The sequence below is a fragment of the Diadema setosum genome, chromosome 21 (genome assembly GCF_964275005.1).
Source record: "Diadema setosum chromosome 21, eeDiaSeto1, whole genome shotgun sequence".
NCBI lineage: Eukaryota > Metazoa > Echinodermata > Echinoidea > Diadematoida > Diadematidae > Diadema > Diadema setosum.
This window is the reverse complement of record NC_092705.1, coordinates 7,158,299-7,175,597: the sequence shown is the minus strand read 5'-3', so window position 1 is coordinate 7,175,597 and position 17,299 is coordinate 7,158,299. Positions and strand designations below refer to the sequence as shown.

At 41.3% G+C, this 17,299-nt stretch overlaps 1 protein-coding gene across 1 annotated transcript in view; it reads right to left on the bottom strand.

Annotated features, from left to right (window-relative positions):
- The window catches only part of LOC140244859 (deoxyribodipyrimidine photo-lyase-like), a 39,712-nt gene that overhangs the window by 15,283 nt on the left and 7,130 nt on the right, over positions 1-17,299 (bottom strand). Inside the window, exons 2-9 of the mRNA XM_072324470.1 lie at positions 15,908-16,000; positions 14,051-14,246; positions 12,759-12,904; positions 11,684-11,866; positions 10,665-10,823; positions 9,330-9,528; positions 5,339-5,491; positions 2,742-2,863 (exon numbers count right to left, since the gene is read on the bottom strand). Coding sequence (XP_072180571.1) covers positions 2,742-2,863; positions 5,339-5,491; positions 9,330-9,528; positions 10,665-10,823; positions 11,684-11,866; positions 12,759-12,904; positions 14,051-14,246; positions 15,908-16,000 — 1,251 coding nt within the window. The remainder of the gene's footprint in view (positions 1-2,741; positions 2,864-5,338; positions 5,492-9,329; positions 9,529-10,664; positions 10,824-11,683; positions 11,867-12,758; positions 12,905-14,050; positions 14,247-15,907; positions 16,001-17,299) is intronic.

Genomic DNA, 17,299 nt, shown 5'->3' with positions numbered 1-17,299 from the left:
CCTCCCCCTCATCCCTATTCACATTATTTCCCCTACCCCTTCACCTATGAACTCCCTCATCCCTTGTTGCTCTTTTCCAAAACCTCACACCTTCCCTTATTCTTCCCCTTCCCTCAATTACCTCAATCTGTAGCCATCCAACTCTTAGTCTTCTCCTTTATCCTTCATCCATCAATTTCCCCATTCCTCATCACTATCTGTCCTTGTTCACTCCCCATTTCTTCCACTTCTCACCCCTTTGCTAAGTCCTTCCATCTTTGTTCCACTTGCCCCCTTCACCCATCAAAAATACTTTTACCTACCACATCTCATCCTTTCTAAAACTCTTCTCCTCAATCCTTCCTACACTCATTTCTTCACCCTTCCACCCTTTTCTATTATAAATCACTCCAACCCTTCATTCCCTTCTCCTTCACTGGGCTGATTCCTAACTCTTCCTCTGTGCTTTTTCTAAATACCCCGCCCCCATTTGTCTCTTTTTCCTTCTGATCTCTTTACATCACCTCCCTTTGATCATTTCCTCATCCTTCTACCTTTTCCCTTTCTCTCTTCTACAATGTATATCTGTTTTATCACCATTCTTAGTCCATCCTCCCACTAACCCTAGATTTCAAACCATTTCATTGCCCTTATTGGCCAACCTTATACTTTACCTTTTCCTCATCTGTATCCTAGAGCTTTCCATCAACCTTTCTCTCACCCTGTCCTCTCATTCTGTCCCTCAGTCTTCACCCCCCCCCCCCAGTCTTCCCTTTGAAGCTCTTCTTGAACTTTTCTGGCATTTTATTCCCATAACTCATACCCCCATCCCCCCTTCCCTTCTAATACTTCGCCCCTCTTTCATGCAATGCACTCTGCATGAACTCTGAAAGACCTTCTCTGTTGAACCTGTCACCAGCTACACAGTTAACTGTAGTTTATCTGATGCAACTCAAGGCTTCACTTTCCTCCTCCACCTCCTCTCGCTGCCAGTGCCACCCCAAGTTTCTCCTGCTGAATTTCCTCCACTACATTACTTTCCTCACAGTCCCTTCTCCTTCTAAGGCTCTCCTTTGTATCATTGTTTTTTTCTTCTGTGTTAGTTCAAAGAACAAGAGCATTTGGCAAACTCTACTATCTCCTCTTCATATCACAATCAAAGAAAGTCTAATGATCTATTTTGTCTGCCTCCAAGTCTTCACTTTGTCTTTAGCTAAGTGTTGGAAATAGTTTTAATAAGTGAACAGAGCATCAAAGACAAATTTTTCTTCCTGCTAAACTTACTGCCCACATTCCACAGAGATTTTTTATCATCGGTCACTCATTGCAAGCAAAGTTTGCTGCTTCTGGCCACCAACCGAAGTGTATCGGATCGCAATCTGATGAATCCGTCCTGGTTGGTTGAATATCAGGTGATTGTCAGACAATGTCACGGGTGATCCTCATCGGATGATCTCGCCTCATCGGATCACCACCAGACATGTCTGACACTGACCTGATAATCGACCAACATGAGTCAGATTCATCAGACATGGATCCGATACACTTCGATGGGTGGCCGCCGGCAATAAACTTGACTACCGACAAGTGACCAATGACAGAAAATCTCTGTGGAATGGGGGCAGTAGAAAAAAAAATTCAATGAAGGTAAGAAATGAAGAGTATGCATTAACTACACTATGATATGATACATGCAACATGAAAGATGAACTCTGCAAGCCAAAAAGTGAGCAAGGGGGTTAGAAGAGAGAAAAATGCCAGAAACGTCAGAGTTATCCCCTATTTGGCCAAAAATGGTGACGTGACTCATGGGTGAGGTCAAATTGAACAATGCAGGCAGCCGTAGACAGATGCACCGGGCTATGAATAGTAACAGGCCGTGCCAAAAATACATGTGTCACGAAGAGCAAGACGTTCCCTGGATTTCTCTTCCTTCTCCTCCCTCTGGTTCTCTTTCTCTCTCTCTCTGCAGAGCACAACCAAAGACACTCTTGCTGGGGTCATCATTACTCGCAGTAGCATGATGTCACTGGCTGTGGCCAGATGCCAACTTTTACTGCAGAGCTGCCCTAAAATAGTTGCACGCCGCTTTAGACGGCAGAATTTAAAAGTCTCTTCAGTTGGATGGAAATTGGACGAAATTGGACGTTGGACGAAATTGATGTACAATTCTCTTTACACAAATCTAGCAGGAGAGGGAGTAGTGATTTTTTTATCACTTTCAGGAGTGCCTGATTTGTTCAAAGAGTGCATCTTGATATAAGGGGATAATAAGCAAAAATTGTCATTTGAAAACCAGAATAGTGTTATTGCCTAATGACAATCCATGTCCAAGGCGATTCAACAGATAGAGTTCATCAAATCAAGAGAGCAGTAGAAGTTACATCAAAATCACATGTAAAACCAGAAAATTATGGAATCTTCTAGAAGTTTAATATGTTTTCACTGTATCAGGGCAATTACCCTCTGAGGGCAATTACTCCCAGGCTAAATACTGGTTAGTGATAAGGTTAGAGTGAAGATTAGGTTTAGGTTAGGTTTAGGGTTAGAGTTTGCGCTAAGGTCAGGGTTAGAGTTTGCGCTAAGGTCAGGTTTATGTTCATGATTTAGGATTAGGGTTAGGGTGAGGGGAAGGGTCTGGGGTAATTGCCCAGGGGGTAGGGGTAATTACCCTAGACCCATTTTCAAAGAACACTGATATTAGTGGCAGTCACATATGAATATCATCAAATGGCTACTAGGGGCCATTTATGGCTAGTTACCTGAGCGGCATTCCATAGATCATCATGAGTCTTGGCCCTCTCCAGCTTTTCCCTCGAGTAGACGTACTCCCGCTTGTCACCGGCGTGATCCTTCAAGGTCTTCTTGGCCCAGTCATTTGTGCCTTTGGTGAATTTATGCAAACACGGAATAAGGCAAAAACAGTTGTATTCATGATGTCAATGATATGCTCTCATGATGATGATTATAGGGTCTTATTTATCCAGTGTAGTCTCTTGAGTGTTGCCACAAGGCCAACAGATGGCCCTGCCACGTTATTAACACCCCTGCATTGTCAGTTACCCATTCATATGTATCTGGACAAAGAGGGACACTGTGGGCAACATACATGTACCACATCCACAGATGAATGACTGCATTGGCCAGGTCCTGAATCTATGACCTTTGTTCAGAATCAAGCATCTTATTTCAAACACACACTCTCTCTTACTGCTTCCAGCTGGTGTACCCTCATCATTGTGCCTTGAGGAATTGCAGCTTCTTATCAAGGAGAAAATATATTTCTAAGAAAAGTGTCATGATTTTAATGTATACCTTCTTGGCTGACTTTACTTCCTCTTTCGTTTATTGTTGTTGTTTGTGTGCAAGTGTGTGGAAACAGTAATCACAACATTTGTCATCCTTTAAGTCAGCATTCATGACAATGATGAGCAGCATTTCTATAGCACCATTTATCCACTAAAAAAAACCCACACATTTAAAGGTGCCTGGCACCAACAAAATAGCATAAGAATATTTGAGACATCAGCAATTACTATTCATGTTATACCTGACTATTGTTCTCTAATCAGTCTGTGTAATCCTCTGAGCTAGAGAGAACAAAAAAAAAAAAAAATTCCCCTCCTGAGGAATAACCTGAGAACGTGCAGTCCATCATAAAAACTGAGATTTCAATATCACTACCTTTCATCACCGAACCATAAAGCCCTTAATTTGAGGCTCTTGCCTTGTAATTGCCTTCGCCTTCATATTAGCCAGGTGGAAACCAAATAAAACGCATCAAATTCAAATTTGGCTAAGAAACAATCTGGCCTCAATAAAATGAAGAAAACTGTTGGAGGCTGCTACAGAATTGAAGTCAAGAATTACTGGATTTTCTGTTGAATGCAGAATCCCTGAATGACAGGTTCACTACCTTCATTAGTTTAAGATCAACACTAGCGAGATAACGAAAGTGACTGTGATCAAGTGATGTGACACGTATGAAATAAGGGGCCTTTCTCCTAAAGAGTTACGATTGATCTGACGCTTGATTCATTGAACGTAACTCGGTGAATTGAACGTATGAGCAATAATGTTCGTAAGTGTGTTTCATACAGATACTTACAATTGATTTAACACACAGGTTTAATAGCAGATCGAGCATGCAAGTTTTTTTAATCTCATCAATTGCAAGATTGATCTTACAATCAATCTTCACGAAACAGGCCCAAGGTATTTAGAGACCGAAAATTACGATCAGCATATAGCACTGCTGACAACTGATACAGAGGTAATTCTGCTCATCTTTTGTGGCCTCCTAGGGAATATACACATAACAAAACTTCCAAGATTATTTGTTTTGTTGTGGATTGATATAGATTTAGTTTCTTCATTAATTTATGACCGCCAATAATGAAAAAATTGAAGTGACAGCAATCCAGGTCCAAATCATATCTGATGTAATTTCCTTGAGGCTACCCTTCCCATACAGAGAAAGAAGACCTCTGAGCTATAATAATTGCACAAGATATTGGGCATGAAATAGCCAACATGCAGATATTGCATGATGGAAAGAGATATTTGGCAAGGCATTGTGTACTCGATCTCAGATGCGTCCATGAAGAAGAAGTAGTAGCTTCTCCATTATATTTCTGCCAAGGCGGCAAGACCAAATTTGCACTAATATGCAACCATTGAGACTAACAGACAAAATCTACTCTCTTCTACTTGCATTGTAACACACAAATATGATTATATGATAATGTTTCCTGTGATTTGAAGGTCTACTACAGACCTTCTATTGTGCATGACATCGCACTCTTCATGTGACATGGAGTAAACCCCCCTGCGTGCCATGTTTTTCTGAGACGGCAGCACAGGCACACTTTGGGAAAACACTCTGTTTTTTATCTCCTTGTAGCTCTTTATAGATTTTTGTTGCGCTGGACATGTAGCAAGCAAAATGGTAGAAAAAATGCCATACTTTGCAATGATGATGTAAATTCTATGACAAATCTAGGATTATTTTTCTTTCAAGTATCCAGTAGCAACAACATTGTTCAGACACGACATCTGGGCTCAAAACAGCACCATAAACACAGAATTTACCCACAAATTCAACTGGAAATGCCACTTGATATTCCATCACCATAAATGCAAGCTATATGTGACAGAAATGGAATCGCGAGTGAAGCTTTCATTGCACCTCGGCATTTGGGTGGCGATTTATTGATTGGTTTGGGCAGGTTGGTGCGTTTGAGCAAAATGTGCGAACTTGGCACGCCGTCGACTGAGTCGGGCATGCAAACGTAGCACATAAAGAGTTAAGCCATCCATTTGATTAGTCACAAGTAGGTGTAAGGACATGATTGAATACCTTCCACAGAGTCATATTTCTCATTGTAGTAGCAGAAGTTGTCCGAGAGCTCGCGCCTTATGATCGACTCCTCCAGGTAACTTTCGACGGACTCCCTGAATTTCCCTCTGTAGAGCCGCACCAGGAGGGCAGCTCGCTGGCTTGACAACTGGCCTGAAGAGATACAAACATCAAGAAATTAGACACGATGTGGCCAACTATGAATGATGTTGTTTCTTCTTTTTTAAATTCTTTGGATGATGACAGTAAGTTGTGGCAGGTGACATACAGAGTGATCAGTCTAGGGTCTGAAATGCTATCTTGGGACTTATAACTGTCCCAAAACAAAATTTCAAACCCCCAAAAGGTTAGAATGTTCTGCTTAATCCTAACTACACACTGTATTGAGAATATTGACTTCCAAATAGTATCGCAAGTGGTTAAATTTGCGATTGTGGAGTACAGTACTGAATGGAGAAATGTATGCGTGCATGTCACATTCATGTCTTCTTCTTCTTCTGTTCATTCTGCATCCTTCAGTCCTGAAGATTACTGCAGATGACTTTTGTGTGTGTGTGCATAAATTGCAATGGGCATTCCTACGTTGAAGTGCCTGGATGAAGGGTGCGTAGTTTACATGGTGCAAGTAAAAAAACCTATTCCCACACTCTATAGTTTACATCCTCCACTAGGTGGCAACGGAATGCTTCCACCGTGGGGAGAAGTACAGCCTCTTGGGATAGGCTGTTCCATTGCCGAACAGTGCGGGGGAAGAATGACTGCTGATGACGGTTGTTCCGTCCTGGAACGAGGAACTTGGTAGCAGTAGGGGTGGCCTGTGTGTGTCTGTCTTTTGATGGGTTGTATGTAGTGGTGCAGGTTAAAGTCCATAGTGAGTTTCGCATTTTGTACAGCAGAGTCACCCTCATGTCTTCTCTCCTCTGCTGGAGCAATGACCAACCAAGTTGCTGGAGCATTTCAGATACACTTGACGATGTCAAGATCAGAGTCAATATTTTCATTTGTCCTTAAATTCATGAATAGCACCTGACTCATGAAATCCGTGAAGATAAAAACCTAGCAAAATATTTGGCGTTTACAGTAATACATCGTGTGCTATGAGTTCGTCAAAATATTTTGAAAGTAGTGTATGCACTGAAGTTGGCAGCCATTTTCACGGCATCACCAACGAGCCCACAACTGGCTATCTACAAAAACTTCACTGTCTTTGTACCTTGTTGCACTTGTTCATACCCAAATAGCATGCCCTGATTTCATTATCCACTGCATTCTTCATTTGCCATTTGTTAACATGAACTAAGTCTTCCTCCGGAAAAATCTTCAGAAAGGTTTGGCACACTGGACAACATTTCAAATTGGTCCACTTTCACATGGTCATGTTGATCCCATCGCTCACTGGTATTTCACTGGCTCATATGACATATCAAACAAATATTGACCACCGCCAGGGTCATAGGGCAATCCCTTGAATCCAAGTTGATACTAACAGAAATGCTGTGACCTGGGAGGTAGCCTTTAAACAAGGCGACTCGCTCTGCGTGCCCCCGTATAGCGCGTTTACCCCACAAACCTGTTGGCCGGCGAGTGGAGCGAGCCGCCTTTATCCACTCGTTCAGGGATGTGTACTTTTGTCGTTGTTGTTGCTTTATATTCTTTGACAAATTTGCGTACAAATTTGACGCAGAAAATACACACGGCACCAAGGCAAGCCGCGCGCACTTGCTAACAAATTTGTACGCAAATTTGTCAAAGAATATAAATTTGTTAGCAAGCGCGCGCGGCTTGCCTTGGTGCCGTGTGTATTTTCTGCGTACACATCCCTGAACGAGTGGATAAAGGCGGCTCGCTCCACTTGCCGGCCAACAGGTTTGTGGGGTAAACGCGCTATACGGGGGCACGCAGAGCAAGTCGCCTTGTTTAAAGGCTACCTGGGAGGAAGCAGAGGGTCATATAAATCACTTATAAATACTGCTCAACAGTGATTTGCACTATGTCCCAACTGATAGCAGATAATATTTCTTTTCCATAACAGGTGTTCCACATAGAACATTTTAAAAACACATATTCTTGCCGCTTGATTTTCATTGGACAATAAAAGAGCATATTGAATGAGAAGCAGAGGCCAATGCATTAATTCCATATGGGCTAGGGTTGTTAATGGCTGTGCAGTAATTTTGTTGGATGGCAATGAATGGGATACCAGGGAATATTGGTCCTAACAAGTGCAATATTGTGTGGTATTCCATGAATTAAAGCCATCCAATATAAATATCATTATCTATAATCATTACTAGTATCTAGAGAAGGCATTAACTGTAAAAAAAAAATAAAATAAAAAAAAATACTAGACTTTGAAGTTAACTCTGCACTGAAAAAGAAGTGACTCACACTTATTTTGTTGCAAGATATTTGAGATATTTCAATCAACTGCAGTAAAAGCAATTTGTCGCAAGATTTCATTAATTTGAATAAATACACATTACCCGCTACTACAAGGAATAAGAAAAGAACCAGCGTTGGCTGTTGGGCGAAAGCTTGGTATTGTGATCAGGAGATTGTTGGTTTGCATTCAACCAAAGTATTTATGGCCATGGTTCTTATCATAGCCATGACTAATGGCCCAGTCACAATGTTGGCGATCTGTCGGGGATTAGTTTTGGCCGGGGGTCGTCGTAGAAAATAAAGAATCCTTGAACAATCCTAGCAATAATCCTAATAAAAGTGGAGCAGTCACATTGTCTGAGATTTTTTCAAGGATTTTGACCCGGTTTTGTCGAAAAATTGTGGGATTAGCCTCCGATTGCATCGGAGGCGATTGGAGACGATATCTGCAATCGTCTTTTCTTTTAATTTTTCCCCCTGGGTATATGTGGGGGAAAAGGAGGGGCCCTTATATACACGGCGATTTACTACGATTCCACCGTACGAATCGTCGGAGACGATCACAGAAAGCGTACGAATCGTCGCAGGGCACCGGAGACTACTCGCAGACATTGAATCTCAACCTGAATTTCCAATCCCACACAGAATCTTGCGACTAGTCTCAGATTATTCGGAAGACGCCTCCGATTATTCGGAGGGCATCGTAGGTCATCGGATATTGTGTCTGGGATGCCAAAAATGGGTGAAAAATCTTGCGAGCAATCTTGCAATTTTAAGTTCAAAGTTAGGGACCGCGATTGGTGTGGCGATGCCTAAAAAATTTGCGACAAGCCGCAGGGGTCCGGAGAGCGCCTCCGACGGGTGCAAAATCGTGAGATCTGTCTCAAGATTTTGTTAAAATTTCCCGGGTTTTACCCATCGCCGACGCATCGCAACTGATTTGTGACTGGCCCATAACATAATCAATATAATCTGCCCAAAACCACTTTTTCTGTCAGGTTGATGTGCTAGCACGCACCATTTTGAAGGATTACTTGAATAATCATTACACCCTTGCTGTTTATCTCAGTGAATTTAGAAACCAACATGCTGTGTTGGTATGATTGACTTTTTTCTGTTCATGCACAAAGTGAAACACCCAACTGGCTTAGCATTTTCTGACTCCCACCTCTCCCCCAGGCCATGTTTGAGTGCTCAAACGCGAACAAAAGCAAACAAAAGCGAGCTTATCCAATGTGTGCCACACCATACTGTTCAAGCTTTGGAGCATTTGAGTGCTCTTTGGAGAAAGCGTACCTCATGAGTTATTTTTATAGGGGGTCACACATTTTGTAGCATCAGGGTCATTCACCTGGCATACTTGGGTGTCCTGAACACAGGAATGAACTCTTTGCATTATGACATGTGTGTATTATGCACATTCTTCTCATGCCAACTTCTGGTACAGTTACGGTACGTTTTTGGAGCTCAAAGGGAAATGGTCCACTTTTGGCTCCTTAGAGTACGGTACAGTACACTTTAGGAGTGTTTGAGTGCTCCTCTGGAGCGGGTATGTTACGGTACACTTTAGGAGAGTACTCAAATGCACCATTAGATTCCCCCTCCTTACCAAAATGGATCCAAGGAGACAGATTGCTAAGGGAGTCCTTGGTGGGGTCATTCCTGCTGGAGTTGAAGAACCTCAGTCTCTCCTTGCAGAACTTATCCAGCTGCTTCATCCCTTCCTTGGAGCCGGGTGTGGCCCAGCTCACCGGCTTCACCGTCTGGTCCACCTCCAGACTGGAGTAGGCTGCTTCCCAATCTATGGGCTAAAAATGATAACAATTTGGAAGCATTTCTTTTTTTCAATGGTTTGCAGAAATATGTACAATGATTCCTTTGTATCATTTATACACACTCAAACACACATACACATACATACATTTCAGTAAAAAATTCCAGCTCAATCTTCCATGTCCTTACAAGTTGAGTCCACGCTATGACTCTCAAAGCAAGCTCCTTGGGTCATAGCATGGAGTTGAGATCCCCAGGGCAGGGCAATAATATCAATAATGCCCCCAAAAGCAGTCTATACTTGTATACTATCACATCACTCTCTCCCTCTCCCTCTGAATGTCAGTGAAGTCGACAGGACTCGTCAACGTCAGAGAGTTATGAATCTAAATGCTGGGGGGTGCGTTGGTGGCTGCACAGACCTATTCTTGAGTTACAGCATCTGCCACACACATTGCAGTCAGTCATTGCTTGCAGGTGCTGATTACATCACTTCATATACAGCCATCATCAACCAGGGAAAAAAAGGTGATACCATTCAAATGCAGCTACATAAACATGTGTCATGGATACATGTGGTAGGCTACACTGCTCAGAGTTGTTCTTCATCTACCTTCATCTCCATAGACTCTGCTTTACTGACCATAATTACCTAAGTCAAGGGAGGAGGTTAGGTTTTCTTCAGCATTTTGATTGTTGGTTCTTCTCTGTGCAAAATTCTCAAAAAGTCGAGAACAGATTTGGAAGAAACTTACAGGAAAAGTTGAGAATGACACAAGGAACAGATGATTGAATTTTGGTAGTGATCTGGGAATTTCTATGGAATTTGTAAAAGAACTTTCAAGATTTTGGCAGGAAGGCTAAATGTACTTGGGAGTTCAAGATGCATATTTTTTGAGGCTTGCATACATGCATTAAAGTGCGTGCTCTAGTTTCTGCTAGGTCAAGGCACACCGCCCAGCTCGAAGTTGATGATGTAACAAAAGGCTTCTAAATTGGGAAATCAAACAATTTTCAGCATGCATACGTATGGGTGGAAATCACTAATCTCTATGGAAGAACAAGATGAGTGGTGGAAATGAGCTGCTTGGCAGAGGTCTGCACTCTCAGAGTGCTTCTCCAGGTTTTTTTTTTCCTATATTTACATCACTATTGTCCATCTTAAACTGACCTCTGGTTTGGCCTTGGACTTGTGGGGATGGCAGATGACCGGCGGGAACTCGGTGAGGTACGTCTGTAACTGCTTGGTGATCTTGGGTCTGATTGTCCGCGCCCCATACTCAAGTTTGTCAGAGGCCTCCCAGCATGGGACAACGTTGTGAGCATCCACCTACAAAAACATCAAGATGGCAAGGATAAAATTCGATCAGTTTTGCTCAGCAAAACTGGTGACCTTTGTAACCATAGCACAAAATGTATTCAAACACAATTTGATTGAATGAAACAACACGTACTGGACTGTTTCATGGTGTGGAGAATTTTGCAAGTTTAAAAAGTGGAAACTTGTCATTATCTTGCTGTTTTCATTTGATCCACATAAATTTTTACACACTTGTGATGTGTTCAGAGTGAGTACTACTTGAAACATGAGTTATTCACCATTATTAATCAAGAATACAAAACTAACAGAATGCAAAATGTCTGCCATAATAGAATAACACGTGAGTACAAATCCCTTTCCTTAAAAGAAACATTTCAGCTGGTTGAACTTTCAATAATAATAATAACAATATGATTTATATTGCACTAAATCCACACTGTAGAGTGCTTAAAGTGAATACATACTATTATTACCCCGGTCTCTGGATACATTATTTCCAACTAGCAATGACAGAGCTTCACTATTCACTCCCTGGGGAGCATTCCAACCAGTCGCCATTTTACAGCCGCGCACATACTGATCAACCAACATTCTCATCCTACCGGGTACCCATTTATACTCCTGGGTGGACAGCAGCAATGTGGAATAAGTGCCATGCTGAAGGGCAAACATGTCGGGCTTTAGCAATCATTCATGGGGGCAGGTTAGGAAAACTCAATTTTTATTGAGACATACACTTGCACGAGCATGGCATTAAAAAGCAGATAATCTGCTCTTCCACAGTTTGACCTTTACTCAAGAATCATATGTGGCGACATTCTGCCCATTTTGGGAGGCACAGGTCACATGACCATGCGAGAACCAATCACCTGGCAGAATGGCACACTTGATGGAAGCGCTTCGGCCACATCGTCCACCCACTGTCGCGGGATGCGGAGGGGGCTGAAGTCGGTCACCAGACCACCAATCTTGTTGCTCTCCACGAACTTGGGGAGAACGTCCTTGGCGTGACCGGTCAGGAGATGGAAGGAGATGTCCAGAGTGGATAGCTCCTGAGGAAAAAGAATAAAAGACAAAACAAAACCCAATAATGACAACTCACGATCACTGTATCTCATTGTATACAAGTACATATCTACCGCGTATCATACAATACCTAAAAAGAATGTAGCTATCCGATTGGATGATTGCCCATCACGTGACACTCAGTTAAAAGTTCAATCACACGCTGTGGCTGTCAGCCGTGGAATTTTGTTTGAGCAAAAATTGGCAGCACATGGCTGATGTCACCAATTTCCATTGACTCCCGTATTTAAACTCACAATTGACTTGAAGTTTTCGTTCCATAGCATGGCTCTGATGTCACACTAAAGAAACATTTGCTAGCGCACTCAACAATTACAAGCACGCTTACAAGCACATACTTTTGTCACTCATTTTTGTAAATGACTTCATCTTATCGGTTTCGCGCAAGTAAATACACAGTGACTGTGACTGTGCGGCTACTCATTTGTCTTTCACAGAAAATGGTTGCCATTTCTGTGCTAAATTCAAGAATTTGTTTGGACCACATCTGTTGACGTTCGAGGTGTTGTATAAAACAAATAGTGTATGGTCTTTACTCGTGCAATGGAACAAGATTTCCCACTTGGTGAAAGATAAGGTGCACTATTCAACTCAGCTTCGCCTCGTTGAATAGAGCACCTCTATCTTTCAACTCGTGCGAAATCTTTTACCATCGCACTCGTGACCATTTACTATTTGTATACTGTAACAATCTAGTGCATGCGGAGGTTGTCGAACCATCTCAAAGAATGTAACGCACTAAATTAGCCGTGGCATTGAACCAAATGAGGACGCATTGATTACGAAAAGCGAATTTAGTTGGATGCAAGCACTCTTTGATTGTCTTCCCTCCCAACCTCAAGAGTCGGGTGTCCTTACCTGCGAGACCTCCTTGAGTCCCTCCAGGAGAAAGTCGAAGTGTCTGATGGTGGCATCGAGGAACTTTGGCACCAGACAAAAACAGACATGCAGCGGAACCTCTTGCTTCATGGCCAGCCGCTGTGCAAAGAGGAGCGCCCAGTTATCTGTTGAAAAAAAAGAGCCCATAATGACAACAAAATAAAATCACAACTGTTGGTCGATTTGGTGCACTTTCTTATCTTTAAAAGGGACCATCACAAAACTTCAAACAGTGTCACCTTGTGGGAGTGGTACGAAGTACCACTCGAGAATGGAAACTTCTATGAAAATATTAAACAAATTATATCAAATCTGACCACATAAACAGGTTCAAATAAGAGAGTTTTTTTCTTTTTTGTCAACTTAAATTAAATTGACATACATTGTAGGGAGGGACAAATTGAAGAACCAAATACTTTCAATTTTCTTAATTTGAAATAACATTTCAAATTTCAGCCATTTTTGTTAATATCACCTCTTCTCTAATTGTCATTGGAATTTGGATTTGACAGAAGATTCCTAATTTTCTCCATTACTTATTTATCATTTTTTTTTTCCTTCCTAGAGGTTCTATATCTTTGGGGCTACAAAGACATTACAGAGCTCAGTTGATGATTTTTGCAAATCAATTTGTGTTTCTTATTGGGTTAAAATTGTCTTCTGTTCTTATTGTTATATGGAAGAGCACACGCACATGCATGAGAACTTGTCCATTTTTGCAATTTTTACTTTTGTGCCTTGGCAGAGAAAAATGCATGTGTTCACTCATGTGTAAAGTTTCCCTTTTTAATGACCTACCAGGTTGATAGCCAATTGAATTACCTTTAATATGGTATATGAAAACATCAATATTTAGCCAAATATTCTATGAGAAATATGAGCTTGAAAAAGTGTTAACTTTCTTTTTCTGCTGTGTATAATCTATGCAGATGAGAAATGAAATAACTACATTCTGCCCTTCAAATTGCACATACGGTTCAAAGGTCTAGTTTTAAAGTTTTATGTTTTAGCTCTGCTCTTCCTTCAGAATGTGACAATGCTTTCTGCAAATGTGCCAGAAAATGGATATCTTCCTCTTGACGTTGACGCCTGGGGAATCCTGTAACAGCTTTCCTCTAATCACGCAGACTAGTCTTGTCAATATTGAACTTTGACCCCTTGTAAGGCAACATTTTGATTGCATATGATTTTCCCAGTTTCCATCAATAGAAAATTTATCTCTCGCTTATCTTTTGCTCCTGGAGAGAAATCTTTTCCAGCGGCGTGCTCACCTTGCACTCTCTGGTCTCGACTCATCCAGTAGACGATGCCGTGGTTATCATCCGGGACGTTCATCTCCGCCGACAGCACTTTCACCCGCTTCTTGTTGAACTTGAATTCAAGGATGGACCTTGCCGCCGCCTTCCTCAGATTTTCAACTTTGGCCTTGAGGTCCTGAGGCTCTGTACTCCCACTGTCCTTCTTGGCCTATTAGAATAAAGACATAGGAAAAAAATGGGAAGATTTATGTGGAGGTTTCATAGTAGATTATTGTGCACTGGGTTTCCAAAATATGCAGTACAGAAAATCCTGAAAATCCAAAAGCATACCATAAATCTCATTGGTCGAGAGCTGCGTGTTGATTTTTAATGGCCACAGCTAGCGCACTACTGCAAGCATTCATGTACTCAGTACAAGACACCTACTGGCTAGTTCACCACACATCCAGTAAATAATATACAGTGCATGCAGTAATCACTGGATGCATGGTTTGCATCTATGCCAAGCCCAAAGGGAATGCATTGAGTAAATCTGCCATGAAGTTACAAGATTCAAAAGTTGATTTCTTGGAGAAAAAAAAAAAAAAAAAATGTCCCCCATTCTATAAAACAGATGATGCACATGTCTTTTTGTGTGCATGCAATAACTAAAAATATTCTAAACCCACTCAGCTTGGCCTCGTGGGCTGTACAGTCCACAGTTATCTTATGCATACAATTTCAATTGATGCACTCAGACCTGTGCATCATCTGTACAATGTGGCACACAAGGTCCTTTAGTGAAACATCTCCTTGGTCTGCCTATATGTAGGTGTAGCAAGAGGTATCCATTCAGGAATTTGAATGAACACTGAAGTTGAATTGAACATGTGTGCCCTACTAAAAAGAGACCTTTACTTGAAATGTTCTGACAAGGAGTCAACCAAGATCTTGAGAGGCGTGAGTTTGATTCGGCTCCAATCCTGATATCTTCTTGTGAGAGCACTGAGAAATCACATCATAGCACACAATGGTGAAACTTCTTTAAGCTTATATTCTTGAAGTTTAAGTTCCTGAAATTTTGCCAGTGTGACCGCCAATGTCCCAAAAATGTCTTGTGAAACTTCCCAGTGAAACTACAGACATTTCCAGAACTGCAGGCAGGTAAAACTTTGGTCAGTTTGAAAATGCATTTGTAAAGTGACAATATTTTAGTCATGACGAAAAGGGACAAATTAGATGCGACTATTAAGTACAGCATGCTCTGCCATGCCTGATGCACAATAGTCTGCATTACCTAGTGAACAAAGAAAGTGTGACCCCACTTGACCTCTGCTTACTGCACGTGGGTGCATAAGATCACCTCATTCACTTGCATGTAGCATAGAGCAAGTGTATGGACCAGACTGCTAGCAACGAAATGATCACATTTGTATGCAATAGGGAGAATTGCAACTGAAAAGCCCCAGTCACATATATTGTAGACATGCCGGATCACCCGAATCTGATCCAGGGTGATCCTAGGAGAGATCCTTGTTGACGCCTTGAGCATCCTGGGACATCCGGGAGGCCAACACAGCAAGTTTTGGAGGTCAAAAACATCCAGCGCCATCCGGGCACTGAGGTGTTGGCAGAGCAATCCACGATGGTCCATGTGGCCGCCGCGTAGCTGCCTTGTTGATCCATATAAGCGCTGTGTAGATGCCATGTAGATGCCGCGCTATTCCGGCCTTATCTGTGTAGTTGTCATGTTGATACCGTGTGTACACTCACCAACGCTCGTCGACGCTCCATCCAGGACCGAAACTATCTGAAATCATTGTGTAGATCCTTGAGGATCCGTGTTTATATATGTGACTGGGGCTTTAGGTTCACCTCTTCATACAATACCTTTTTGTCTGGAGTCTCCGTTGAGGATCCATCGCCGTGGGGTCTTTTGGCTGCTCCTTCTTCCTTTCCCATGGCTGATGAAAAGCCTGTAAACTGCCACCTACATTAAAAAAAGAAGATCATCAAACAAATATTCCTCACATATGTAGATCAAGAAGCCAATATGTCAGGGCTATGAACATTCACAAATAAAAAATTATGAAGTTCGGAGTGAAAACTACTTTTGATGGCAAAAATCCTATTCTGTTTTTCTAAGAAATAGGGAGACTGCACATTCTAAGCATATTAACAAAATTTCATGAAAACATATTTTGCTAAAATAGTTGAAAAAAAAATCACACATTTCATGCAAAAAACATATACTATATCTTGTAAAAATTAATTTGTTGTACACTGTATAACCATTAACCTTGCAATATTTAATATATTCTGAGCAGGAAATCTACCTGTAGACTTTGGAACTTGGCAAACATTTTGTATCCTACACTACAGATGAAGCAAACAGTCATCGCTGTTCAAGGCATACATATAGCTCAACTGTGACTAAAAGCACAAGTATTATTGCATACAACTAACACAATATTTGCAGTGAGTTTACAGATTCTCAGCACTCTCACACAAAAGCAGTGATGAACTTAAAATGTACAATATTTAACTAATTTTGATGAAATTCACATATACCGTATTGTAAGTCTGTATTTTGTATTCTTAGAAATCATTCATTTCAAAGTATAAAGGTAATTGAAGTAGTATGCCTGTTTTTGCAATGTTTGAAACAAAATATTTTATCATCTGTCTTTTAAAAAGTAGCTGACTTGTTTTTCTTACTTGATGATACAGGAGACAGATCTCAAGAACTTGTTTCTGGTCAAGACTTGCCCTCTGTTACAACTGGCCAGCATTTAGTAGTAATCCATCCACACCTGTTAGGGAGAAGCATTTTACACAAAGATTGTACATTACAGATCAGTACACATGGTTATGCTTTGCCAAATTATATTTGACTCATGAATATTTATAATTAGTGTACATGTATACAAATTTTCATAAATGAATTATATACAAGTGTGGTGCTTCATGTTTTATCAATGAAAAGTGAGAAGAAAATAAACTCAATGCTTAGAAAATGTTGCTGAAAAGAGGCCAAATAGACATTGTAGGATCTACATGTACAAACATTGGCACTTGGTGGCGTTCCTCCAAAAAGATCCCAGGCTGAGTTTAAACTTGAGGTGGTGGCACAGGATGGACTCAGTTAAGGGAAAAGTAATCTTAAACAGCGGTCTTGATTTTGCCTGAATCAGTTTGGTATATAGCCTTTTCACACTTTGAGGAGGGCTATTCTACAGAATGTGTGAACGGTACATCGAGAGTTCACATGATTGGAGCTGC